This window comes from Haemorhous mexicanus, chromosome 5 (genome assembly GCF_027477595.1).
Source record: "Haemorhous mexicanus isolate bHaeMex1 chromosome 5, bHaeMex1.pri, whole genome shotgun sequence".
NCBI classification, from domain to species: Eukaryota; Metazoa; Chordata; class Aves; order Passeriformes; family Fringillidae; genus Haemorhous; species Haemorhous mexicanus.
The window spans coordinates 34,180,820-34,206,464 of record NC_082345.1 but is presented as its reverse complement, the minus strand read 5'-3'; the positions used below and the strand labels follow the sequence as shown (position 1 = coordinate 34,206,464).

At 35.8% G+C, this 25,645-nt stretch overlaps 3 protein-coding genes across 4 annotated transcripts in view; 1 reads left to right on the top strand and 2 right to left on the bottom strand.

The window, feature by feature from the left end:
- Positions 1 to 503: 503 nt before the first annotated feature.
- RLIG1 (RNA 5'-phosphate and 3'-OH ligase 1) lies at positions 504 to 7,047 on the top strand. The gene is made up of 7 exons (XM_059846828.1): positions 504 to 633; positions 2,364 to 2,481; positions 3,107 to 3,202; positions 3,591 to 3,707; positions 4,077 to 4,271; positions 5,379 to 5,548; positions 6,095 to 7,047. The coding sequence occupies exons 1-7, from the start codon at positions 544 to 546 to the stop codon at positions 6,281 to 6,283; spliced, it is 975 nt and encodes a 324-aa protein (XP_059702811.1). The 5' UTR covers positions 504 to 543; the 3' UTR covers positions 6,284 to 7,047.
- Positions 7,042 to 25,645, bottom strand: part of CEP290 (centrosomal protein 290) — a 47,772-nt gene continuing 29,168 nt past the window's right edge. For both annotated transcript variants that reach the window (XM_059846826.1, XM_059846825.1), the window contains exons 35-54: positions 25,024 to 25,287; positions 23,804 to 23,911; positions 23,043 to 23,233; positions 22,179 to 22,392; positions 21,852 to 21,989; positions 21,519 to 21,740; positions 20,850 to 20,966; positions 19,585 to 19,730; positions 18,583 to 18,738; positions 17,860 to 17,983; positions 15,492 to 15,620; positions 15,123 to 15,209; positions 13,234 to 13,398; positions 12,786 to 12,908; positions 12,334 to 12,494; positions 10,602 to 10,743; positions 8,879 to 8,952; positions 8,623 to 8,726; positions 8,130 to 8,233; positions 7,042 to 7,832 (exon numbers count right to left, since the gene is read on the bottom strand). In XM_059846826.1, coding sequence (XP_059702809.1) covers positions 7,647 to 7,832; positions 8,130 to 8,233; positions 8,623 to 8,726; positions 8,879 to 8,952; positions 10,602 to 10,743; positions 12,334 to 12,494; positions 12,786 to 12,908; positions 13,234 to 13,398; positions 15,123 to 15,209; positions 15,492 to 15,620; positions 17,860 to 17,983; positions 18,583 to 18,738; positions 19,585 to 19,730; positions 20,850 to 20,966; positions 21,519 to 21,740; positions 21,852 to 21,989; positions 22,179 to 22,392; positions 23,043 to 23,233; positions 23,804 to 23,911; positions 25,024 to 25,287 — 2,955 coding nt within the window. In that variant the 3' untranslated portion in view covers positions 7,042 to 7,646. The remainder of the gene's footprint in view (positions 7,833 to 8,129; positions 8,234 to 8,622; positions 8,727 to 8,878; positions 8,953 to 10,601; positions 10,744 to 12,333; positions 12,495 to 12,785; positions 12,909 to 13,233; positions 13,399 to 15,122; positions 15,210 to 15,491; positions 15,621 to 17,859; positions 17,984 to 18,582; positions 18,739 to 19,584; positions 19,731 to 20,849; positions 20,967 to 21,518; positions 21,741 to 21,851; positions 21,990 to 22,178; positions 22,393 to 23,042; positions 23,234 to 23,803; positions 23,912 to 25,023; positions 25,288 to 25,645) is intronic.
- LOC132327545 (uncharacterized) lies at positions 15,631 to 17,853 on the bottom strand. Its single transcript, XM_059846829.1, has one exon. It carries the CDS (start codon positions 17,326 to 17,328, stop codon positions 16,639 to 16,641), a length of 690 nt encoding a protein of 229 aa, XP_059702812.1. The 5' UTR covers positions 17,329 to 17,853; the 3' UTR covers positions 15,631 to 16,638.

Here is a 25,645-nt window from a genome sequence, read left to right as displayed (position 1 = left end):
AAGAGGGAGGAGTGAGAATATGTGTGAGAGAAAGAACCCTCAGCCACTAAGGTCAGGGAAGAAGGGGGTGAAGGTGCTCCAGACGCCGGGGCAGAGAGCGTCTCCTGCAGCCCGTGGTGAAGGCCATGGTGAGGCAGCTGTACCCCTGCAGCCCATGAAGATCCACGGTGCAGCAGAGATAGCCCTGCCGCCTGCGCAGGGCCTCACGTCAGGGCAGGCGGGTGCACCCAAAGGAGGCTGTGACACCATGAGTAGCCCGCGCTGGACTAAGTTCCTGGCAGACTCTATAGACCCGGGAGTCCATAGGAGCCTACTCTCGCAGGAGCCGCCGCTGGAGAAAGCGCAGCTGCCCCGGCCGGGCCGGGCCGGGCCAGGCGAGCGGAGCCACGGCGGCGCCAGGCCCGATGTTAGACGGGAGGCGGCCCCGCCCCGCGCGGCAGCAGCGCTCCGGCGGCAGCCGCGGCGGACTCCATTTCCCGTGGCGCAGCGCGGCGGGGCGGGCGCAGGCACGGCGGCGGCGGGCGCGGGCGGCTGGCCGGGGCCATGAGGCGGCGGGGCGCGGTGCAGCGCAAGGTGCCGTGTCTGTTCGTCACCGAGGTGAAGGACGAGCCTTCGGCCAAGCGAGAGCGACAGGTGGCTGGGGCAGCACCGGGACGGGAGGACGGGGGGCAGGCAGGTGGGCCTGGGCCCGTGCCCGAGCCCAGGGGAAACCGCTGGGCCGCGGCTTGCAACAGCACGGACCGTGTCAGAGCCCCCAGGCACGGCCGAGTGGCGAGAAGGTCGGCTGCAGATTTAAGGGAATCTCACGGGATAGGCTTGTATAGGGGTGTCCCGCTGAAATGCAGAGAAGGCCCGTCTGAGTGCCGTGTGAGGTTAGCCCCATGCTTTACCTGGCAAGTGCATACAGGTATTCACCCTGATGCTGTGTTTGCTTTTACTAAGTGAAGGCCACTCCAGCATGGCCGCACGGGGAGCCTGTGTGAAACCGTCCTGTCATTGCCGCCTGTGAGCATTCCTCAGGAAGAAAAATGAGGCTGTGAGATGTGGACAGATTAGGGCGGCACACTCACCTGTCTAGCTGCAGACCTCCAGCTTCTGTTCCCTGGTTTTAGTAGCAGCTGTGTGGTGAGATTGACTGCAGCTGTAGGTGACCTTCTCCCCTTGGTGATTTGCTTCTGGATGAAAGAGCTGAAATGGTTGCCAAAACAACAGTAACATAATTGTTTGACTTAGAGTTAAACCATCTCAATAATGGTAATATAAGGGTACCTCCCTACACTGGTGATTGTTTGCACAGAAAAACCTAACAGGGTAATAGATCTGGAACTGGCATGTGCTATTTTTGTTTGGCTGGTTTTGGCTTGGGGATTTTTTGTATTTTTTTTTTGTTGTTGTTGCTTTGATTTGTTTTGATTTTTTAAAGTTTAGGCAAGAATAAAACGTGGTTATGACTGGTAGGGAAGAAAGGGGGTGGTACTAGTGGTAAAATCAATGGGAATGTTTTGTCACTACCCTGAAATTTTTAATGTAATCTTCATATGTGCTGTTTATTATGGTTAAACATTTAATAATATGAAACAGTTATGTCATGTAACACAGGTTCTCATTTTATGAATTCCATATTCTGTTTCAAGACTTTTGCAAGACAAGGACTTGCTTTGTGTTTTGCTAGCAGAGCGAGTTCAAATTAAAAGACAAAGTTGACTGGGGAGAGAAGAGGGGGGTGTGATAATTACGGAGAAAAAGATTTGACTCCAAACATCACTGATTGCATGTTTGCAGTGAAACTGTTAGAGAAGCTGTACAGAAGTTCTAGAAATTTGTACTAGTTGGCTGTTTCTTTAAGATCCACAGATCCTATATTTCTTTGCTCTTTTGAAGTGCGAAAATGTTTAACTGGCATTGCTGATACTAAGTGTTTAATACAGGATGCTTTTGCTACCTTGCAAAAGCACACCCGCTCTGTGTATTGCACTAACATGCTGGTATTGTCTTTCATCTCCAAACTGAAAGCTGAGTCAGGAGGAATTTTTATTGCAACCCTAATGCAGGAAGGTGGATCTCAAAATGCTGCTGTGCTGGATGGGAACCCTTGTAGTTTATATGCCCTGTTTAAAGTGGACAGCAAAATCATCTGTAAATAATAATCAAGAATGGGAAAGAGGGAGAGACTTTACAAACAGATTGCCCTAGTTCTTCTGTCTTAGAGTACTTTGCAAACTATCAAGTTTTGAAGAAATTATTATAAATCAGCCCTATAATATGTAATACTTCAAGAGCTGGATTTATAGAAGCCAACTGTAAAAGGAGCAAGAGTCTGTATGAGAGCAAGGCAGTAACTTAGCCACTTGTCTTCTTTTCAGCCATTTAAAGTTTTGGCAACTGACACTATTACTGGAAAGGCATTAGAGGCAGATGTACACAATGCAGTTCCTACTGAAAAGGTGGATGGAACCTGCTGTTATGTAACAACATATAAAGGTAATAAGGAAGATCCATTTGTTGATTTCTCATGCTGACTAGAACTCGTTTTTCTTAGTTTTCCCTTTTTTTGTATGCTTTATTTACAGCTGTTGTGAATTCAAGTGTCATTAAGCATCTTCACCACAAAGTGATGTTACCATAGTTACCATAGACTTAGAAGGTGTTTCTAAAGTTGTTCTATCTAGCATTTGTTCTCTAAAATATCTGAAGTATGATTTAAGTGAATATGAATATCCAGGAACTATTCCAGCTTTTTAACTTCTTATTAGTAAGTCTTCCTTGCAAACTGGGTCATGTATAATAGAGTGCCTACTTTCCTTGGGGAAGATTTATAGAAGTACAGAAGTTGGAAGGAAATGAGAAGACTGTGATTTATTGACTCACTCCGGGGCTCATGCCTTCACCTTCTGTATTGTGCTAGGCAGGACTGTACACAGAATCTAAAATAGATCTGGAAATTCACACAGTGTACTTTGAATTTAAATAGTGGATGGCTTTACTTATAAAATTTCTCTAGTGGCAAATGGGAATTTCTATCGTGCCTGTTACGTAGTTGATTTCAGTACTCTGCAGGGTATAGTCAGCTCAGTAAAGTGCTGGTTTTGTCTTTGGAAACTCCTAGGACAGCCCTACCTGTGGGCCAGGTTGGATCGAAAACCCTCCAAACAAGGTGAAAAAAGGTTCAAACGATTCTTGTATTCATTGGAAGATTGCAAAGGTTAGTGAAGATTTCTTTCCTTCTTTTGGACAACGTAAGTTATCCAGTTAGAAAAACAACTAGGCTAACAAATAATCAGTTATCCTGCTCCAGTTTTTTTGACATCACCCTTTACATTGAAGAGCTTTAAACTGGAATAGGTTGCCAAATTTTTAATCCTAATTTTTGAACTTTTAAACTTATTAAAGACTAAGTGCATCTTTAAACTATCCTAATGGTAAACCACTTGAGTGTGATAGATGTTGGTGTTAGTACAAAGTAACTGGGACTACTGTCTATAACAAACAAGGTTTAAATAAATTGTATTTTGATAATTGCATTGAATGACTACTAAAGCAAAGTTGGTTAACAGTTTACCAAAAACAGAGTGTTGCTTTTATATGTCTAGAATTTGTTTGGAATATTGAAGAGGACTTCAAGCCTGTTCCAGATACCTGGATTCCAGCGAAGGACATAGAGTTCTCTAATGGCAGTCCTTTGCCTGATGAAAATGGACATATGCCAGGTACCTATGATGCAGCACAGGTAAAACTGGGGAAAGGTGTGTGTGAATGTCTGAAGTGAATTAGAATTAATTCCAAGGTTAAAAATAGTAGTTAACATATTCAGAAAAAATAAAATTGGAACGTCATTCATTCACTATCCAGAAAGGCTTTGTTCTTCTGACACATGGAAATAATTGCAGTTTGCTGTACAAACTTAGAGGCCTTCAGCTGAAGGCGTGATTGTCACATTTGCATTCTTCTAACATACAGCAGTTTTTACTCTTTCTGTTTGTAGTTAACTGTATGGTTTTTTATAATGCCTGTAATGGTTTCTAGTATCCATTTAATAACTTCAGATACTTACTTTGGTAAAATGTGTTTTCTCATAGGTTGGGTGCCCGTGGAGAAGAACAGTAAGCAGTATTGCTGGCACTCATCTGTTGTAAATTATGAGGCTGGAGTAGCACTGGTATTGAAACACCATGCTGACCCAGGGCTTCTGGAAATCAGTCCCATGCCATTATCAGAAATTCTAGAACAAACATTGGAGCTTATTGGAACTAATATTAATGCAAATCCATATGGTAGGTTTATATGGTCTGTTCCTAAATACTTTTTTCATAAGTGGTATTTTTGAGTGAAATCAATGCATTTTCTTTGTGTTAGCTTTTTAAAAGAGTTTTTCTGTAGCAACCTTCTTAGAAAAGAGAGCAAGGGCTGGCTGGAGGAACTCTCACCCAAAAATACTCAACCTTAGAAAGCTGAGTTGTCATGGGACGAGTTATGTCTATTAACCTCAGTTACTATAAAAATGCATTGCTTTTGTCTTTCAAAAATATTTTGACTGGAAAAACTGTTGTAAATATTACTGTTAAAATACTAGTAGAATTTTTTAAGTTTGTTTCTTGGAGCCTTCACTTTTTTGCATACTCTTTTGATGAATTGAAGTAGAAAACTTTATTCAGCCATTTTTTGGAGTCCCTAAAGTTAGCTTTTGGAGCCCCCATAAGTTGCAACTTTTAAATTATGAAATAGGAATTTTTTTAAGGAAATGTAATTTAGGCTAAATTTCAGTTGTGGCTTCTTCCTTTAAAGGCCTTATAGTGAGAAACCAATTACATATGAGCAGAAGTGAGTTCTAAATTTTGTGCTTTGCAAGCATGGATGGGAAAAATAGTCCTACCCGGTCCTAAGCATTTCCTTAGTATGTACAAGAATTGCAACAAAAAGTTCTAATAGCTGTGTTCTTAAATGAAGATTTATGTTAACAGGAAAAGGCAATGCAGTTGTTAACAGCCCAGTTTTACGTATTCATGAGGAGATACGCCACATTTTCTGGAACTAAGGTGTGTGTGTGCCATTGATTGTGATCTGAAGTATGAAGGATTTTGCTGGTAGCTGTATGGTGACAGAGGAGGTGACCACAATGGAAAATAGACAACTGTATAAATCTATGTCATATTTATTTTATACAAAGGAGGATGAGGTTTTAATAAATATAAATTAAAATGTGAGGAGAGACAGCTGAATTTGGTACTTAACCATTTAATTAACTGTTCTGTTAAAGGCAGGACAATATTGCAGTATCTAATAGATGTTTACCTTTATGGAGTTCTTTTAAGATGTCTGCAATGAAAAAAGTGAGGAAACACTTTTAACTAGGAGGAAGGTATTTGTTTCTTTAAATGTAGGATTGGGAAGCAAGAAACACCCTGTACATCTTCTGGTCCCACATGGAGCTTTTGAAATAAAGAATCCACCTGCCTTGAAGCAAAATGACATACTGTCTTGGTTTGAAAGCTGTACAGAGGGTAAAGTTGAAGGAATTGTGTGGCACTGCAATGATGGGTGTTTAATCAAGGTAAGTATGTGGATGAACATGTGGAAAGCTGTAACAATTCATAAAATGTGACGTACTGTATTCACTTTTCATCTTTTTCTCAAAATTCCTTAATAGTAAATGTTCTCCAACAAATGAGTTGACAGTACAATTAGTTAAGCCGCTGAATCATTACAATGACAACATATTGAACTTTTTCATTCCCAACTTGAGAACATATTTTCTTGCCTCTCGGTATAGAAATCATTAGTTTTTAAGCTTAATTCCTCTATTTAAAAATTAAATTCTTGTTATGTTGACTAATAGAACAAGTATTATTAATAAGAATGTGATTTCTGATTAATTAGCAGGTTTGTATTATTTCTGAAACTGTGGAGGACACCTTGGTTCTGGTTTGCCTTTTGCACTTTGTTGTTGTTCATGTTATAGAGATAACTTATTCATGGTTTTAAGTGCCCTGATGCAGAGGATCTTGGAATCCACAGACACCTACACACTTCCCAAGCTGGGAATTTTTGCACTACTCTATCAAAATGGCTAAACTGATCTTCTTTCCTTTTCTTTTAGCTCCATCGCCATCATCTTGGTTTACCTTGGCCACTTGCAGAGACGTACCTGAATTCTCAGCCTGTTGTAATTTCTTTTAATGGAACTAAATGTGACTATGACTTTGAACCAAAGAGTTTGTTTCACCATTTTTCAATGTTGGATGGACAGAAATTTGACAGACTCAAAGATATCAAGTTTGATGCTTGAAATTATTCTTTGCTTTTAAGCTAATTGTTATATGTTCTGCATTCCTCTTACTTGTGTCTCTCACAGAATTCTTCATGAATACTCTTCTAGCTTTGGCAACAGCCCAGGTACTACTGTATCATTTTAAGTTTATCCTAAATGACTAAATAACAGAGATATGACAGCTAGAGCAGAGATCTAGCTTCCAGCATTTTTGTTTTATAAAAAATCCCTAACCTTTGAACACATTCCTGGAAACTGTTAGCAGTAAGTGTAAGGAAATATGTTTTCTAACACTGGCTGGTCCTAAAAGCTTTACTAATGAATGCAATCAACTGGAAAAGTTACGTTGCTTGTGCTTCTACAAATGTAATTATTTTGCCACTGTTGTATGTAGATTTGAGAGTTAGCATAAAGCTTCTTAACAATAAAAAGACATATTTCAGTTGGGACCAGAATTAGTCCTAAAATCTGACAATTTTTTTTGAAGTTGTAACTGTTTCTTACGGGGGAAAAATTCCTGGTATCACTTAACTGTACATCTGCAGCATTATGCTATGATTTAAAAACCCAGTTAACCTGTATCTTACAGGCACTTGCACTATTTTGGGACAAAAAGAGTAAATAATAGAAAATAGTTTTATTTTGGAGAGCCTAGTAAGTAGAGAGAAACATGACTTGGCTTAGTAGTTGTAAATGGGAATTTTGTCTCAATTAGGAAACTTATCACAGACATATTAAGTAAGATAAGGTATATAAATAATAAAGGTGAGACTGAATGATCATTTGAGTTGGCTTTATTTCATCTCTGCTATAAAAGTATACATCCAGCAATATAAAATTAACAAAATGAAAAATCAGTTATGTACAAAAATACTAGTGGTTTGGCTGAGATACTATAGCTTCATTTTCAGTTCTTTGTTCTTGGATTTTTTAATATTTAGGTAAAAATAACCAGGAGTAATAAGAACAGACATCCAGCACATTCACCCTGAGTCCAGAGTTAAACATTATGGTTGCACAAGACAACAAGAGCAAATTACGTATTGTTACTGATCTGGGACTTAGTATACTTCATATGCTGACAGTTTAAATGTTTATTGACTTTTAAGAGAAGCCTAAAGTTTCAATTTCACCTGACACCTCAATACCCAAATTAACTGCTCTTAATTAAAATATATTATTGCACAAGAGCTGGGAGGGGTAAAACTCGCTTCTATTTTGACTGTTGTATATAAATACTGACACTGAACTGTTGAATAGTCCAATTTTGCCCTCTTGGGTGTGTGCAAACTAACATAACTTTTTAGAGACTTGTATAATTCCAAGATAAACACAGACAATTTTATTTTTTGTACCAATGATGAGGATACTGAACACTACCCTAATCAACAGAAACATTGCCTGGACTATCCTGAATGCCAAACTCTTCACAAAGCTGCTTCAATCTCTCTTCCAAGATAACATTTTTTTTTACTTCTTCTTTGTAGTTATATTTTAGATCCTCAAGTTCTTCAAAAAAGGAAGGATTATAGGTTTCTAGTTCTCTTCTCAGCTCTTTTGTCTCTTCCTATTGAAAAGAATGAAGGAGTACCACCTTTATCCAGAACTTTGTTAATACCACACAACACCGTTTTTTGCCTTTGTCTTGGGGGCATAAAATCATTTATGATAAGAGAATAACGATCTTGTCTAGAAGCAAAAAACTCTACCCATAAACACTACCTTCATAAAAACAAAATAGGCTTTGTAAACAATGTTTAAAAATTGACTTTGTCATTAAATATTAATTCAGCTATTAAACAGCTCTTTCTAGCTAACCATAGTTTTGCTTGTTATCTTGCCTAGGATGATCCTTGCAGCTCACCTTTAATTTCTGTTTTTCGAGCTCTGAAGTCTGCAGCTGTGACTGGAGGTCATCCATTTCTTTCAGTAGTTTGTCAATTTTATCCTCCATACTTTCATTATGTCCTGCAAAAAATAAAGATTTTTTATGAAATATTTAGTGAAAACCCATGGCACAAATAATCTTGTTTCAATAATTCTGCATCTCCTGAAAATTGAAACAGGTAAATAAAACCAGTTGAGATCACCAAACAAATAACCTGGGGAAAATCATACAAAGTTTACAGCCTGTTGCTCAAAATAATTAATTATGGAGATTTCTACTGAAAATTCTCAAAAAGCTTGTATATGTACTCAAAAATCCAAGACCTTAATCTGCTTGAGTTTACCCTACTTCCGTATTAATCTACTTCAAATAATTCTGTAGATTTTTTATCACTTTGCACACACATGTTAAGTAGTTTCAGACCCTAAATACAAGAAGATCATTATTTTAAGGTATTGAAAATTATTACCAGCTGCAGGACCTTCACTTGTAGCGGTGTGTCTTTCATTCTTATAAGCCTGCATCTGATGCACTAATTCTGCTTTTTCTTTCTCTAATTGATTATTAGTTAATCTGGAATATTAAAAAAAAAAAATAGATTGTTTTCATTATTAAAATATTTTAAAACATAAAAATATTTAACTAAAAATTGCAGTAGCCATTTTCTGATCTTCTTATTTCATGTATGTTGGCTGAGGTGTTTCATTAGTTTAGAAGTACATTACCTTAAAAGCTGAAGCTCCTTCCTGATGTTTTGCTCTGTCCCTGCACCTTCAGGAAGATGTTTAAGATGCTCAATCTTAAAAGAAAAATTAAGGAAGTTTTATTCTTGTAATCAATATCCATGGCAATGCAGTTCACATAGAGTTTTCTTGAATATAAGATTAAAAAAGAATGAAAATAATACTAAGGATGTAATCAAACATTAAGCTATCAGAAAAAAATTAATTGTTCCTGTACATTTTCTACACACAAAGCTCATTCTTGACAGTCTTTCCAAAGTTAGTTCATATATCATGAAGGGTGAAGAAATATGTATTTAGAAGTTAGACTAACAAAGAAAGCTGGATACCTAGCTACACCAGCATACTGTATACATGTGCGTAAGGAATTCATATGCCTAAATAATTTAAATGCTTTAAAAATATTACACATGTGCTTATTTGCACATGGTTGTCCCAGTTCATTTTGAAAGAATGTATGAAAACCCTGTGATTTGCAATGACAATCCCAAGGACAGTACACTGACTAGGGGTAACCTGCAGTTAAGTTAGAAGAGGTCCCTGACCAGAGAGGGAGGGAGCCTCTGAAAGAAATGCCTGGTAAAGATGCAGGAGCACAACAATGGTTTAAATAAGTGATTATATACAGGTAATAAATGCAGTGACAGTTCAGGAACTCGCATGAGGCTACTGGCAATGATAGGCTTTTGTTCTGTTACTACCTAACATGGTAAGGATTTGTTTTGTTTTGTTTTTTTTTTTACGCCATCAGGCTCAGGTTTTTGAAATGTAGTTAACTTTGATCTCATCCCTTCCTCAGTACTTGAGACATGAAAGAAACTGTGTCGCTCCCAGAGTAATACCACAAAATGAAAGACTTCTATCTCTGTGTTAAATTTGCTGCTGGTATATACTTCATGTTAATAACACTATTGTTAGAAAAGGAAAAATGGGAAAACTAACAAAATAATTGTTTTACAGGACTCAATTCCAAGTTCTATTTATTCAACACATCTACTTCCTTAGATAATATATATATATGACTTCCCAAATTGGAAGTTTTGTATTTGATACCTTACACTGAGAAGGGCCAGTACCAGGTGCCTGGGGAAGAAAATCATGTGCATGTAAATAAATGAGAAGATTTAGTGCAATTCTAGGACTGCACCTCTGTACTTAAAATCCAAAACACGATACATCTTTTCAAAGGTACCTGAGTTAAAAATTTATTAACTCTTCCACATGTACAATAGTACTTGTAAGACTACTGGAGACTGCACATAAGAGGTCAGACTGAAAACAGAAATGAGGAGCCTGTTTGGGATAGCGAATTCAATACACTCCTGTCCCTCACCAAAAAAACCAAACAAGGGAATAGGGAAATCTCTGCAGCAACCTCACTGCAGAACAAGCTTGAAAAAAAGATTGTAAGACCTTTTGAAGCATCTGTCTACAGGATTTCATGTGATCACTGAAACTATAGTAAAAAACCCTACAGAAGAACATAGAAAAATAATTGTTTTCCTCAGACTGCAAGTCAAGAATATATATTGATAATATGTGGTAAACCTCATTAATTGGCTAAAATATGTAAATTAGCAACTATGACTGAATAAAACCTAAAAAGTAAAAGATTGGAAAAAAAACAAGTATTCTGCCACTACAGACATTACAAAGATGAATTAACCATTCTACTTTCAGAGTTATCTAGCTAAATTTTACTCACTTGTTGTTTCAGATCTTGTAAATTTTTATCAGCACTGTGTTCACGTTCTGTTGCTTCCTGAAGCAGCCGTTTAAGGTTAGCAATGCTTTGGGTTTTTTTAGCAATATCTATTTCCATTTCCTTCAACTTAGTTTCCTGCATTCTGGCAGTATTTTCATTTAGGAAAAAAAAGAGCAAAAGTTAATACTTATGCAGAAACAGATTAAAATATCTTTAGGAGAATAAATGCTGTAAAATACACCCTAAAATATGTTTGGGGCATTGGCCTTGAAATAACCACTGGCCTTATAAATACAGTTTGCTGAAAGAAGCATTATGAGAAACACATCTTTAATCCTTGAATAAATAAAGGCTTTTCTAGATATTACACTTCCATAGTTCTCTTTTTATGCCTACATTTTATTAAAAGGGGACAGGAATCTTTTTATGCTATTGCACATAAACCCCAAACACCTGCTGCTAAAAGTGTACATACTAGTGCAGTATGTACACTAGCTGGATCTTACTTCAGTGTTATACCTTTGAAAGTATTTTTTTAATGATTAAGTAATTTAAGTAATATACTGAGAAAAGGGCTAATACAGATGGAGAAGATGAAGACTCCAATGCCAAAACTATTCTGCAGTAAATTGTTTACCCTGAAGGAAGAGCAATCTGAGGAAGATTCCACTTTGCTTTGAGCTTTACAAGGCTACAAAAAGGTTTGTGTAGAATTTGAAATGTTGACTGGGCTATGTGACCTCTAGAGGTCACATAGCCCAGTCCCCCATCTGAATCCATCTGGATTTTCAGATAGCAATTCAGTGTCCAACACCTTGCTACCTGCCAGTCTTCTGAAGGGTCACTGGGATGACAACCCTTTGTCTGCCCTAAGAAACACTTACTGTTACCATGTATATGCATTGGTAGATGTGCTGGTGAGGTGGATTGCATGTTAAAGTTCCCCAAGCAGCTTCTCTAGGTTAGTAAGGTCATTATGTTATTAAATTACTTTAAATTCATGTTAAAGTAAATGCAAATAGAAGGCTTTATTCACATGAGCTGAAATAGGGAAGTACAATTAAACATGACCATGTATTTTGTACCTGTACATAATTATGTATCTCTCAACTAAATAGAACCAAGTAGAAATGTTTTTCAAAACAGGTGAAGAACAAAAAGAATAAATGTGTGAATATTGCTGTGCCAATATGCCAGCTGTTAAGGGCCTATGATCTTCACTGCATGCTCACATCCTCTCTGCTGTAGCCATTAGCTACTTCTGTCCTGTCCTGCAGTTGGTTTTGCCCTCCTTCCTTAGACAAATTATGGTTGTCATCTGGCCTTAGAGACATTTTACCTCACTGGATAGTTCAAGGGAAGGTTAAAAACAACCAACTGGCTTTTTGAAGTCTCAATGAACAAATGGCTCAGCAATATGTCAGGGTAGCACTAGACCCTCCAAGGGATCCTGTGGGAGTGCCAGACCAGGAAGGGACTAAAATCTTGGACATCAACAGTGATCTGACCTAAAATGAAATTAGACAAGTCTCTCTCCTGTCCAGCTGATTTTATGCCCTACCAAGTTTACTGTCAGAGGTTCTGATTTTGTAGATACCATCCATTTCTGTTTATTAAAGAGTACTTTGCAACACATCAACTTACTTCACCCTAAAGTCATCCAGGAGTCCAGGACTAAGTATTTCTTACCAAAACTTGCTCTCTGCCATCCTTACGCATTCTCAATTCCTACCTTGTTACAATGGACTTCCAGTTTCTGCTGTCAGCTCCATCAAATTGGCTCTCAGCCAAATTTAGCTTCTTAATGGTTTCCTCCAGCTGAAGATTTAACTTCCCATTTAATATCTCCAAGTTATTCTTCTCTATTCGTAGCTTCTCTCCACTGTCAGCTTCCTGTTATTCAATAAAAGCAAAGCTTTATGGAAGACTTAACCTCACAGGAAGCATCTCAACAGTGAGAGAGGGTCAGTGCTACTGCAGAAGAAAACTGCAGCCAAGACTACTAGCACTACAACTTCCAGATTTGGTCTTGGGCTGGTCCTTGGATTTCTCCTCTCCACATATAGTGAAATAAAACTGTCATAGCAATATCAGTGTTATATCAACCATTAAAAAAATAAAAACCATATACTTACCATAACCAGTGCCTAGTGGAAATAAAGGGATGCATTAAAATGATCATACCTTTTTCAGTTCTTTACGCAGTCTCTCATTTTCAGTAATGAGTTTTTCCATTCCTTTGGTTTTAGATTCACAACGCGCATTCAGCTGGCCCTCCAGATCAAGTTTCGTTTTTTCCATTTCAGACTAAAGATCAAACCATTTGTTAAAACACATTTACATCGCTTAGTAGATTTCAGATTTCCATTTTTAAAGCACAGCATAGTTCAGCTACTTAGCACAGTGAACATTTTATCACATAGTTAAATATATGCTGAAGGTACAAAGTACCTTAAACTGTGCAGTATATTTTGCTAAAATGAAGTTTTGCCTTTCTGTTCTATATATATCATATCGGGTATTTTCACAACGGTTTTGTGCCAATCAGTATCAACAGGCTTGCTATTCCATTTTGTTACTAACTTGCATATAAACTGTTACCTAAATATCGTTACTGGAGATAAATCTGTACCTTTAGCCTCTCATTTTCCTGCTCAAGACCAAGTAATTTCTCATTAGAAACCACAGCTGGAGCTTTTTTCAGTTCTTCATTTTCTCTTTGGACTCTCTCTACAACCTTTTTCATCAAGCCAATTGTTTTTTCCAGTTCTGGGACTGTCTTTCCACTTCTACCACCCTACAGAAGGGGGAAGAAAAAAAGTAAAAGTGAGCAAATAGTTCATCTTAAAGTTCTGAGATACTCCAAATCTTACTTTATTGCTTATTTTCCCATTGCAATTCATATTTATAGGAAAAAGATATGCTTTATTTTGATGTGACTTGAACCCTAGAATTTCTAGCATACTTACCTCTCCAAAACACCTAATGATTTATTAATTCCCCAAGTCAACAAAGCAACTCCTTCATTTTCTACATTATCCTAAAGGCCTGCAGTTAAGTCTCAAAATCTGCTGTACTTATGAATTAAACTGGAACATTAAGAAAATAAATCAAAGAACTACTTAATTTATTTAGCTTTTCTTGTAGAAAAATTCCCCAATCCAACAGACCATGCAAATGCTGTTGTGGGCATTGGGGAAAAATGCTGGGCTGGAAGTTTGAGGGAAGAAAAGAGGGCCCCTTTTTAGCAACCCTTCTTCTGCTGAATTAAAGCAACAGAAGAAGTGACTATATATTAAGAAGTGACTATATAATATAATTAAAGTGACTACATATTAAAGCATAAATAGATCTCCCTTTCCAAAGAAATATATTCTTCTTGCAAAATGATAAATAAATAAATGTGGGGGAAAATACTGCAATTTCTCTATTTTTCTTCTTTCACTACATTAATTAACGAGTTAAAAAAATCTGTTAGGGAGTCTTCAAATCCATTTATTTTCTTATCCTCTTTGTAGCAATTTCCTCAGCAATCATAAAGATGCTGCTGATTCTAGTTCTGGGGCCATAAGGTATCTCATAAGGAAAATTGGGAGGATTTTACTCCCTGGACTTCTACATAAAGGTATATAGCGACCAATTTTCATGATTAAAAAGTATTTATTTTTCTTTAAAATAATTGGAGGGATTAGAACGTTTGTGTTGGTGCACAGTAGAGTTAAAGAAAAACCTGTCACATCTTGCTGCATGTGAATGGAGAAAGATTCAGAATTTGCTTTCTCCTCAGAACCTTTGAGTGAAACAGTTGTCTAAACTGAATTTTCTTGTCCAAGAATACTGCATAAGAGAGACAGGTACACAAGCAGTCCATGCAAAGCATGAGTAAAAAAAATGAAAAATATCTGATTTTTTCTAGGTATGCAGAAGCAGAACCCAATTCTCCTTGCATATTAAGCTCCAAAGAGCTACAACGTCACTTAGGAGCTTTTATGAGTTTGTCTTTCTCTAGAAGGTCACACAAGTAGTTCGGTAAGTGAGCCGCAGGAGACACACTGCTGAGTACTTTTTTCCTTGTAGCTTTGGAAATATTGTTCTATTAAGGTAGTTGACAGTAGCTAAGGTAAAATTTAGCTGTGTCACCTTCCATAGTACAACAAACAAAAGCCTTCACTAACAGTAACTTACCCTTTCTACGTCTGCATCAAATCATTTACATAAATACATGAATATAATTTTCATTATTATGGCTGTAACTACTATTTATTGTACAAATATGCCTCTGAAGGTAACTAATCCAAATGACAAAATAAGGCCATGATAGTGCAAATATTTAATAGCCATTCTAATGGTCCTGTTAACTTAATGTCATTAATTCATTATTGCATTTTGTCAATAAAATATACAAGAACAATTCATGTTTGATTTTGGTTGATTCCAAATGATTTCGCTTCAATAATACTTAGCATTTCTTTTGCATTTTTTTTCATTTACTTATGATGAAAGTGCTGTTAGAATACTCACCCCTCTAATGCTGTTCAGCTTTCGTTCAGCTTCTCCTTTCTCTTTTTTGAGAAGTTCACACATTTCTTTTAAGTCCTCTACTTGGTCCTACAAGCAGAAAAAAAAAAAAAAAGTAATAAACACCTTAGATCTCAAACTGAGGTGAAAAACTGGTGAACAAAATTGCAGTGGTTTTACTTGGAAAAATTTAAGAGAAAGCAATCTTCCATCTCAATGATATTTTCCATTATTTCAACCAGCTATTCAACCTTCTCATCTTCTGTAAAAACATGAAAATTTTACAGAATATACAGAAAAAATATTCATTTCTTTTAAAGCAACTCCCTGACCAGTGTGAGGATAAAGGGGACTAAAGTAAGAAGATGTTACCTTTAGTCTTGGCAAATCTTTATTGGCCTGCTCTAGTTGGAATCTTAGCTCAATGTTTTCAGATGACAATCTTATATTTTCCTTTTCTTGTTCTCTTCGATACTGATCACTTGATCCTGTTCCTGATGTCTTGAGAAAAAAGGGGAAAATTTATTATGAAGTGGTAATGAACTAATTCAATACAACTATCATTTGTAGCTGATTAAGAGCAACAGAAAACTAGTATTTTTCACAGAAATGAAAAAAGAAAGCATTATTACAGTTTTGATCTAATCTGCTTTGATTTTAACAACTTCTCCTACATTTCTTAAACTTGCTTAACCTTTAAGGGAAGTTTACTGATCAGTATATATCAGTAAACATTTTATCAAACTAAAATTACTTCTCAAACTATTCTGTAGAAGTAAACCTCAAGGACTAAAAGATAAAGAGGCTACTGAATGAAGTAAGCTGTGACACTGTACCTGGAAATAGCATCTGATTTTAAGGGCATACTCTGATAGTTTTTTAAGTAGCACATACATCATAAGAAATTTCAATTATGTCAAATGGATCAGAGAGCAAGCCAGAAATAGAAGAATGTAACTCTCATTGAATCTGTTAGTTCCCAAAATCTTAAGTCTTTATCCATGGAGGACAGTGATTTCAACTACACAAAGACAGCTTTGCATACTTAATAGTGCCAACTGAAATCAGTGATACAGTAAATTATTATGCCTGACTAGTAAAGAGTAAAACCTTTTAATAATTTAATAATCTGTGTTTTTTATTTATGTAATTTGGGAATTAATTGATTCATTACTTTATCACTAACTAGAGCAATCAAGTATTTGCTTCATTAAAGCAGGTTTTTTTAGCGTAAATAATAACATATCATAAGTCTTTTAAAGAATGAAAGATATCAATTAGCTCCATGTATCTTTAGGGTTATTTATAAACTGTCTGGATCAAAATTTTAGGATTGACAGCTTACTTGGTAGCTGACATGTATGCTATCATGAAAGTATAAAGTTTGCTTTATGGACCACTTGGTGAGTACTTCAATATCCCTGCAGACCATGCATAGGAAAGCACTGCTTTTTCAAGATCAAACAATTCTATTTCTACACCATTAGTACTGAAGAAATGCTAGAGGGCCACTACAGTATCAAACCTCAGGCATTTCACAAAATTCTGGGGTAGTTTCAATTCCTTCTGTACAGCTTCGGTCATTTTCCTGTTTACTCTCTGCAATGTGTTGATTCATTTCATTATTCATATTTATTTTCTCTGCTTCACAGTCATTAGCTTGATTAGGAGGCTGCCCTGAATCAGACTGATTGCAGCTCATTTTGTCAGCATCAGGCTCCTCTAGACATTCTTCTTCATCGACATTTGACTGCTTGAAGATTTCTTGCTTCCTCTCTTCTTCTTCTTCACATTTCTCATTAACTTTTCCATTTTCAGGCAGGGTTATATTTTCTTCTTTTTCACCACAGTTCTCTTTACCAGCTTCAGCTATAATTTTGGTTTTCAGTCCTTCCCTAGAAATCTCCGTGTCCTTGCATTTCTCACCATCTTCAGGGTGCTCTTCAGGAGACACTTCTCTGCTTACAACTGCAGCAGCCTCCTGGACTTCACTAGGCGTGATGCATGCTTGCATGTCTGTGTCCTCATCTGCTTCACTGCTATCAGTAGCTCTATTATTAGTCTCATGTTTAATTTCAGCACTATTAGAAATAGATTTCTTGTGAAGGAAATTTAGATACTTTTGTTTACTGACAGTGATAGGAACAGACTTGGTCAGTTCAGTCTGGTCACATGTACTCTGAGTCAAGTTGAAGATAGAATGAAGCATGAAAGAAAAGCAGAACACAGTAAAAGAAAACAGGAAATAAAGGAAACTAGAATGTACTGTTAAGTCTATTCTTGAAAGATTAAGAAAACTTAATAATGCAAAATTTGCAATGTAAGCAGCCTTGTAAAAATCAAAGTGGGACAAAAACACCTAATGTAACTGAAATGAAGCTCAGTATTTCCCCAAACTCTGTGCATCATTAATTTTTTCAATCACTATGTAATATAAAAGTAGTCTCTTAGTTGCAGACTCATGTTTAAAAAGCTATTTTCCTTATTTCTCCACATATGCTAGGACGCTGAATATTCCATCTTCTACCTGTAGGACACAGAAACTTTAAATTTTGGGTTTTTTTGTGTTTGGTTTGTTCGTGGTTTTTTTTTTTAAACCACTAAAAGTTGAGTATATCATATCCTGCTATAGGATACTGTCATTTAAATAAAACCAGCTAAATGACATAGAATACCAAATAGAAAACACATACTTCTCCTAAGTAGCATTCTATGTACTATGGTTACATAATTAACTTACCGAGGGTTTCAAAAACTTCTCTCTTGAACATTGTTTCTGCAATACATGAAGCTTTTCCTGCAGGTATTGATTTTTGAAGTGTAAATCTTCTACAACAGAGTCTCGTGGGATTGCTTGCAGTGTTCTACATAAAAAAAAAGAATCGAGCCAAAACAAACAAATGGCTACTAATGCAGAAAAACATCCCTTAATGTAAAAGCACTGTGAAATTCTGGACTTCTACACTGAACTTTTCCTGTTTCTAAGCTAGTTATTCTGAATCAACGTTGGCCACATTTTAACTAATCCCAATGAATGGAAGATATTTGCTTTGGCAAAAGGAATCCGCTCTTTTCAGATGTATACAGTTTCTAATACTTAGGTACATTATACAATGTGATAGTGGACAACTAGTTAAGCACTTCCTAACTGCACTTAGCAGTTCCAGTAACTTTCACCAACTCTAAACTGGAGTTACAATTTTTCACAATAAAAGCCGTATGTTTTTCATATTCTTTAGCTTTTTAGAATAATGAACCAATGCTGCATATTCTCTGAACACACACAACTGCTCCAAATACTTTTAAGTTTGGTCATCATGGACTCTAAGAAGAAATTTTAAAATTCCTGTTTCTTTTTTTCCTTCTTGAATTACAGTTTGCTTATTAGAGACTATCTCATTCCACATATTTTTTAACTGATTTAGATTTCTCACTTTTTATATTCTTTTAAAAAGTCTCCCACCTCAAGTGTGCAACTTCATTTTCTAACTCTAGATTCCGTTTTCTTAGTTCTTCCACTTCTTTTTCAGTTTCTGTGGCTCTTACTCCAACAACACGGTCAACAGTGACACCAGTAGTTTTCAGTTTCTTCTGCAGAGCAATTTTCTCTTTTTCACTCCTGAAACATCCAGTAAATTTACATTTTAAAGCTTATTTGCTAAACTGCTTTCTTGAGTAGAAAATATTTTCTGTCTTAAAGAATCACATTTTCATTTTATCTGCCAACTGAATCACACCCCCTTTTCTATTTAATACGATTACTGGATAGACACTAAAGCCTTACCAAAATCTCAACTCAAAGCCCAGAAAAACCCAATGGACATTAAGTCAGAATCATGCACATCATAAACCACTTGTTGGTCTTGCCTTGTTCTATGTGAACTTCAGGCAAGGCTTGCTAAGAATAAGAGCCATTTTGAAGCAGTTTCAAATCATAATTTAGTAACAGCTACAATCACCACCATATCTTCTATCAGTAAAATCTTGCCATTACTTCACTGAAGTAAACATCGGCAGAGTGTATGGACATACAGTTGTTTCCTGAAAAGGCTTCCAACTCATAATCCTAGAACTGTCATTATGGCAGTAACACTGCAAGTATCCAGTCCTAGCAACCTAGCTAAATAACACCACTGTGGAAACAGCCTGTCTTCATAAAGCTGTTACTTCCTTTATGAGAATCACAGAATGCTAAACCAGAAAGCTTAATAAAGGACTTAAATTAACTTTATCTTGAGATACTTTATTCTAATAAAGGTAGTTGGCTTCCACAAGAGAAAGGATACTAGAAGAGTCAGCAACCGGCTCTTGAAAATTAACTAATCCTTTTAGTCTCAACAGCAATGTCAAATTCTCACCATCAATCTTATAAATGCAACAAACTGCAATAATTACTCTATGTCAAACATATCTGGATTTCCTTGATGTCATCATTTTGTAGCTGAATCAATTAAAACCAACTCACTTTGTATAAATCTCCTTCAATGTATTCAACTGTTTGGATAAAGCATCTGTTTCTTTTTCCTTTTCCCTTAGTTTGTTCCGCAATCCTTCCATTTTGATTTGCCATTTTTTACCTTCATCCCATCTAATTATCTCCTCCTTGGAGGTCTGTGAGGAACATAAATAGATTCTGTATTTCCCTTTGCTTTCTTCTCTTACAGCAAAACAAGCAAACACATTAGAAAACTAAGAATGGTATCTTCTTCATTCATCAGTTTAAACCAGGAAGCCATAGCAGGCATATATTATTTGCCATAGTTAAGTAGCAGGTTCAGTTGGATACACTGCTGTGATTTAAAGCTAATGCAGTTGATTGCTCCTACCAAATTCTTCCTTAGATTTTAATATTCATTTTACAAAAAAAGAAATTGAGCATTTCATGAAATTAGAGGTACTAGGGCAATGTCGCCTTTTACTTCAAATTACACATTAGATTTTAGACAAAGTAGGTTTTTGTATGGCAATTTACAACAGATCTGTCTTCTACAACTCACCAGGGGCTTGCTTGCCCCTGCTGCACAGCTTTTTTTCCTACAAGAAATAGAATCTCTACTTAGAGTTAAGAATTCAGTAACTATAAATTATACATTGGTTAAAACCCATACCTATAGAATCACAAATGGCTACTGAAAAATCACAGTCAATATTCCTGTATGGAATTTTTGCTTTGGTTTGGGGTTTTTTTGGGGTTGTTTTTTTTTTTTGTTTATTTTTAGTTGCAATTTTTCCTTCTCTGGTTATTCCCTGTACTTCATTTTCTGGTTTTGTTCTTAACAGTTACTGCTATGAAGCGATGGAATGAAAGGAAAATCTTAGAAAATAGGAAAAATGCATGCCAAGTGTGAGAAAAATACCTCTAGACACAAAGTAACATGTATTTAAACATTTCAAATTAACTGAAAGCATACGTGCAGTTGTAGAATAATATTTCACATCATACATCAATCGTCTGACTCTCATTACACAAGAATGCTATCATATTCCAGCATACTTTATAATTCATATGAGCAGCCACTAATTAGTTACTGACATAGTAACAAGCAAGAAACCAGCAAAGAACTTATAAATTAACATTAACATAAATTAATCTGAGTGATTAACATAAGAAGTTGCTGCTGTTTTTCTGATCAAGTTTGGCTGGTAGGTTTTGGAAGAAACAGGGAGAGGTGAACAACTCTGACCTCAGCTGATGACCTCTTTCAAAGCCATGATATAAATATCACATACCTTGTCTTCTCTTAGACCTTTTTTTTCTGTTTCTTCACGCTTTTTCTCAAGTTCATTTTCCAACTTTTTAATTTTTTTCTGAAGCACATCTGTCAGATTTTGTTCATCAGCTTTGCTCTGCAAAATTACAAGTTTTTACAGCTTCAAGTTCAGTGACCACTGAGTTTTTTCTCCAGTCAAAAATCATTTTAATTCTAAATCAGTAAAATCAGTTTAAAACTTAAATGATATTTTAAAAATTATTTTTAAATTATTAAAATATTGAAACTTAATTTTTCTCTCTGAACTAAATAATCAGCAGTGAGTAGCTGAATTTTTAAAAAAAGATAAGATGATTCTTCTGTAAATCCCTTACTTTTCTTCTAAAAGGAGAAATAAGGAGAGTCAGGAAGAAGACAAAATACCATTTTTCCAAGAAGTTATGAAAGTGGTTATTCAACTCAGACTCTTTCAAACACATTTCAAAAAGTATGTAATTTCTTTTTTTTTTTTTTTTTCTTTTAGCTGAGGCAAAGAAACAAGCTAATAGCTTACGTGTAACCCAGCTGATGAGGAAAAAGTAAATTTTTTAATCAAGTGTAAGATACTTAAATCCTTCCTCCCCCCAAACCAGCTCACCTATACAGAAACTTGACCAAGATGAAACATAGTTTGAAAAGTTACTTCTACCTGAATGCTACTGCTTAGCCTCCTAATCCGGTTCTTCAGTTCTTCATTTTCTTTTTCTATTTCATTTTTTTCCCTCAATATTTTAGCAAGTGCTTTTTCTTTCTTCTGAAACTCTTGGTTTAACTCATCCCTTTCATCAGACAACAAAGCTTCCCTGTTTTTACTTATTTTAAGGTTCTCTGTAAGTTTTGTGATCTGATTATTCAACTCCTCTATCTGTGTCTAGAAGGAAACAAAAAAAGTCAGCAAAGGCACCAAAGCAGGTTGAAGTCTTTTTTCCCCAACTGCTGTAAAGCACAGCAAAGCAGTACAATGACATTACCTAGTACTCACCCTAAGCCCCTTGGTTTCTCTGTCAACCACCTCCTGGACATTCATATATGCCTCTTTTTGTGATGCAGCAGAAATAATTTGCTGTTCAGCATTGGCAGTCATTTCTGCTCGGAGCTCTAGAAGTGCTCTACTCAAAGCCTGAAAAGAATTAATTCAATTTTTTTTGTAAGTGAAGATGCTGCTACAAAACAAAAGAAGACAGTTATATTTTACTTTGGCATGTTATGCAGTTATATTCTATCTCCTGCTAAGCTATACTAAGAATTCTTATGCATTACGAAAAATTTAGTCTTTAAGTGAACTAGAGATTAATTTTTGTTGACTAACTTGGTGCTGGTTCTCTTTTATGGCTAACTGGCTCTTCAACTGTTCCACCAGGTTTTTCAGTGTTGCTGTGGGTGCTCTATTATTTGCTTCTTTTTGGACCACTAGTTCAGCTTTAACATTTGCTAATTCCTTCTCCTTCTGAGACAATATGTTCCTTAGTTCATTTACTTCTTCTTTGATTCGTTCCACATCAACTGAGTGCTTCTCTTGAAGCCTAATAAAAAAATAAGCATTAATAGGGTACAGTGTAATAATTAAGTTAGCAAACTCTAAATAAATCACAAAGGACACAATATATTAATTTTATTATTATTATTAAAGAAAAAGACACTTCTATTTAGAAACAACAAAGAAAGACTTCTTTAAAAAAGGCAGCCCCCATTTAATAAGAGAATTACTCATGAAGGTCAGCAAAATGACATTAGAGCATTGTTAACTTTCATTCCTGGCCCCTACAGGTAAAGAAAGCATCATATTTTTCCCTTTTAAACATGGGTTAAACTTTCATGAGTTTAAACTTGTTCAGCAGTAAACCCAAACGGATGTGTCATGGGGAGAAAAATGACAGAACAGAAGCCAGCAAGTAATGCAGTAACTTAAGAACAACTTTCTTTTTCGTTAAATGGCACAAAGCTAACAACTAAACAGCATTTTTCCAAATCACAGTATTAGCCCCAGTGAAGGGCTAGAGACTAAAAATAACTCACAACTGCCAACTGTAGTAATGCTTTTGAGATTTTTTTTTCAGCTAAATCCTAAAGTCAGCAAAAACATGTTCAATTTGACAGATCAGTCCTGCAGCAGCAATACATAATTTACTTGAACCACTCCAATGTACCTTATGTTAATAGTTTAAAAACTCACTGGGCTCTGATTGTCTCAAACTCATTGATTTTCAACATAGTAATTTGTTTTTGTTTCTCCAAATCAGATGATGTTTTCTTTAATTTTCCAACAAGTGAAGCAAGAGAATTATCCTGTTCTGCTACAGTTTGCTCTAAGTGATGAAAATATTTGCTGTTGGATAGGGACATAGAAGTCTTTTTCCCTAATTCCTGTAAAACACAACAAATGCAAGTGATAAACATTTTAAGCTTTAAGCAAAAGATAAGCATTACTGATGCATTTTAAACTCATTTCTAAATATAATCAAGCATTAATAGCTACCATTTATTTACAGGGATGTGATTCTTACTTCACAGAGAAATGGGTCAGGCTGGTTTGAAAAGAGCTTTGTATCTAATGATCAGCAGAATATAAGCTTCACCTTATCATAAGGTGCAGGGAGGAATTTTGAATTGAAATGGATTAGCTTAATATAACTATACACTGAATGAGAAGAATAGAAGGCAATATATAACTTTCTCCCCAAGAACTCTCCATGAATTAGGATGATAAGCAAAATGCCCATATATACTGAGGTTGTAACTCTGGTTTTTTACAGTTGACTTCTAATGCCTCTCATGTGAAATCTCCCAAAAACAATGCAACAATTATAAATCAATCACCATTTCATTTTTCCTGTCACCAGTTATTACTCACTTTTGACTGCCAAACTGTTCTTTCCAGCAACAAAGCAAAAAATATAGGAAAAATTTCACAAATTCGACAAATACATGACTCACCAAAGCAGTAGCTTTCAAGTTATTAAGGGAATTTTCAGTGTACAAATCTAACTTCTGGTGTAGAATTCTTATGTCTTCCTCATGCTTCTTTGCTATTTCCTCTTGTTCCTGTTAGTTCAAAATAAAACTCTAGTGATGTACATTATCACAGAAAGTCATGAAACTGCAGTGCCTTCAAGTTGTTTGTTCATTCATTGCTCAATAATGCACCCCAGATTTTCCTCTAATTCTGTAAGTTTTTAAAATTCTTTTCTTCTAGCTATAATCAATGATTTTCTTTTTTCCTTTTTACACTTTTTGGGGGAAAAAAATCAACTCTTGAAGTTTTAAACTATGTAGCAAGTAGTGTGGTGTAACAGCACAGAAGCTGGAGAACAAAACAGTTGGTGCCGGTCTTCACCAACTGTGACTGTCAGTATGGGCAGTAATATCCATAGCAGGTACATTTCAAGCTTATGTACCTTGGATTAGAGTGTGATCCCATGGATGGAATGCTAACACAGAGCACAACAGGCTCATTTTAGGATTGCATCTTCTGGGTGTTTTCCAAACAAAACCCTTTGATTTCTCCCAAAAGAAATAGCTCCATGTGTTAACCAAAGTACACTAAAAGAAGATGATAGAAAGTCTGCTTTGGAAATGTGCTTCTGATCTAAAACCAATGCATGTTTGGTCTTGAAGTACCTCTTTGACAAAACATTTATGCTTTAAAATACGCTTTATAGATATAAAGAAAAAACAATATTAATTATGCTTAAATAATATAAAGTATGCTTAGACACACTGTTTATGCTTTAAAAAATGCTTCAGTTTAAAATATGATTTAAGAGCATATTTTTATCCATAAATGTATGCTTTTCTTATACTTCCCAAACTCACTACCAGATGCAATCCAGAGAGATCTGTGCAAATACTGAAAAATCCCGAAGAAATATACAACATAGACTGAGACCACATCAGCAGAATTTTGATTTTCTTCATGTCACACTGCTTTAATTCCTAGACAGACATTATATATATAACCTCTCAACTAAGTAAACCTACTATTCTAAAAAGTGAAAAAATTCTATATGAAAGTTCCACATAAAAAGTAAGTAACTGTCTCTGTTCTGTGTGAGATCAGAAACTTTTATTTTTAGATTTCACTAGCAATAAGAACACAATGAATCAACTAAAACAACTTGAAAATAGAAGAAATTTCAGAAAAAAGGTTTAACTACCTCTCTTGCTTTGGCAAGCATATATTGGTATCTTTTTAACACCTCCTCCTTTTGATTTAATCTTGCTTGCATATTTGCAATGGTTTGATGAGCAATTTTAATGGCATGATGGTACTCTGAGTCATCTTCTTGTTTGCTTAATTCAGCCATTATTTTCTCTCCTGATGTTGCAGGTAATCGAAGTCTTAATTCATTTATTACTTTGTCTCTTGATATAACATTTTGTTCAGCTTTCCACAGAGCAGTCTCCTTTTCTTCTAATTTCTACAACAAAAGGCAATTTCTGCATTTCCAGAATTCAAACACTGCAAAAAGATCTTACTTTTCAAGAAATGTACCAGAAAGATTTGTCTAAAAGTACTCATAAACACAAAACACTTTGTACTGGGTTCTGTCTGTATGGGATTACTATTGGATGAAAATTTCCTAGAATATCATTACTATGTTTTTATGTATCATTTGCTTGGCACATGACACTTAAACAACTCATTTTGTCCTACCAAATGAAGAAGCTAGTGTTTTACAAATTATTTAAGAACCACAAAGTCTCTTCTGTAGCAGAGTAGCAATTTCACAACCCAAGATCAAAGTATTTTGCAGAACTTGCTATACTATACGTAGT

Coding starts and splice junctions, on each gene's coding strand:
- RLIG1 (XM_059846828.1), top strand. CDS start 544: ATGAGGCGGCGGGGCGCGGTGCAGCGCAAGGTGCCGTGTCTGTTCGTC. Junction 2,482..3,106: donor TTATGTAACAACATATAAAG/GTAATAAGGAAG, acceptor GGAAACTCCTAG/GACAGCCCTACCTGTGGGCC. Junction 4,272..5,378: donor TATTAATGCAAATCCATATG/GTAGGTTTATAT, acceptor CTTTAAATGTAG/GATTGGGAAGCAAGAAACAC.
- LOC132327545 (XM_059846829.1), bottom strand. CDS start 17,328: ATGCTTCATTCTATCTTCAACTTGACTCAGAGTACATGTGACCAGACT.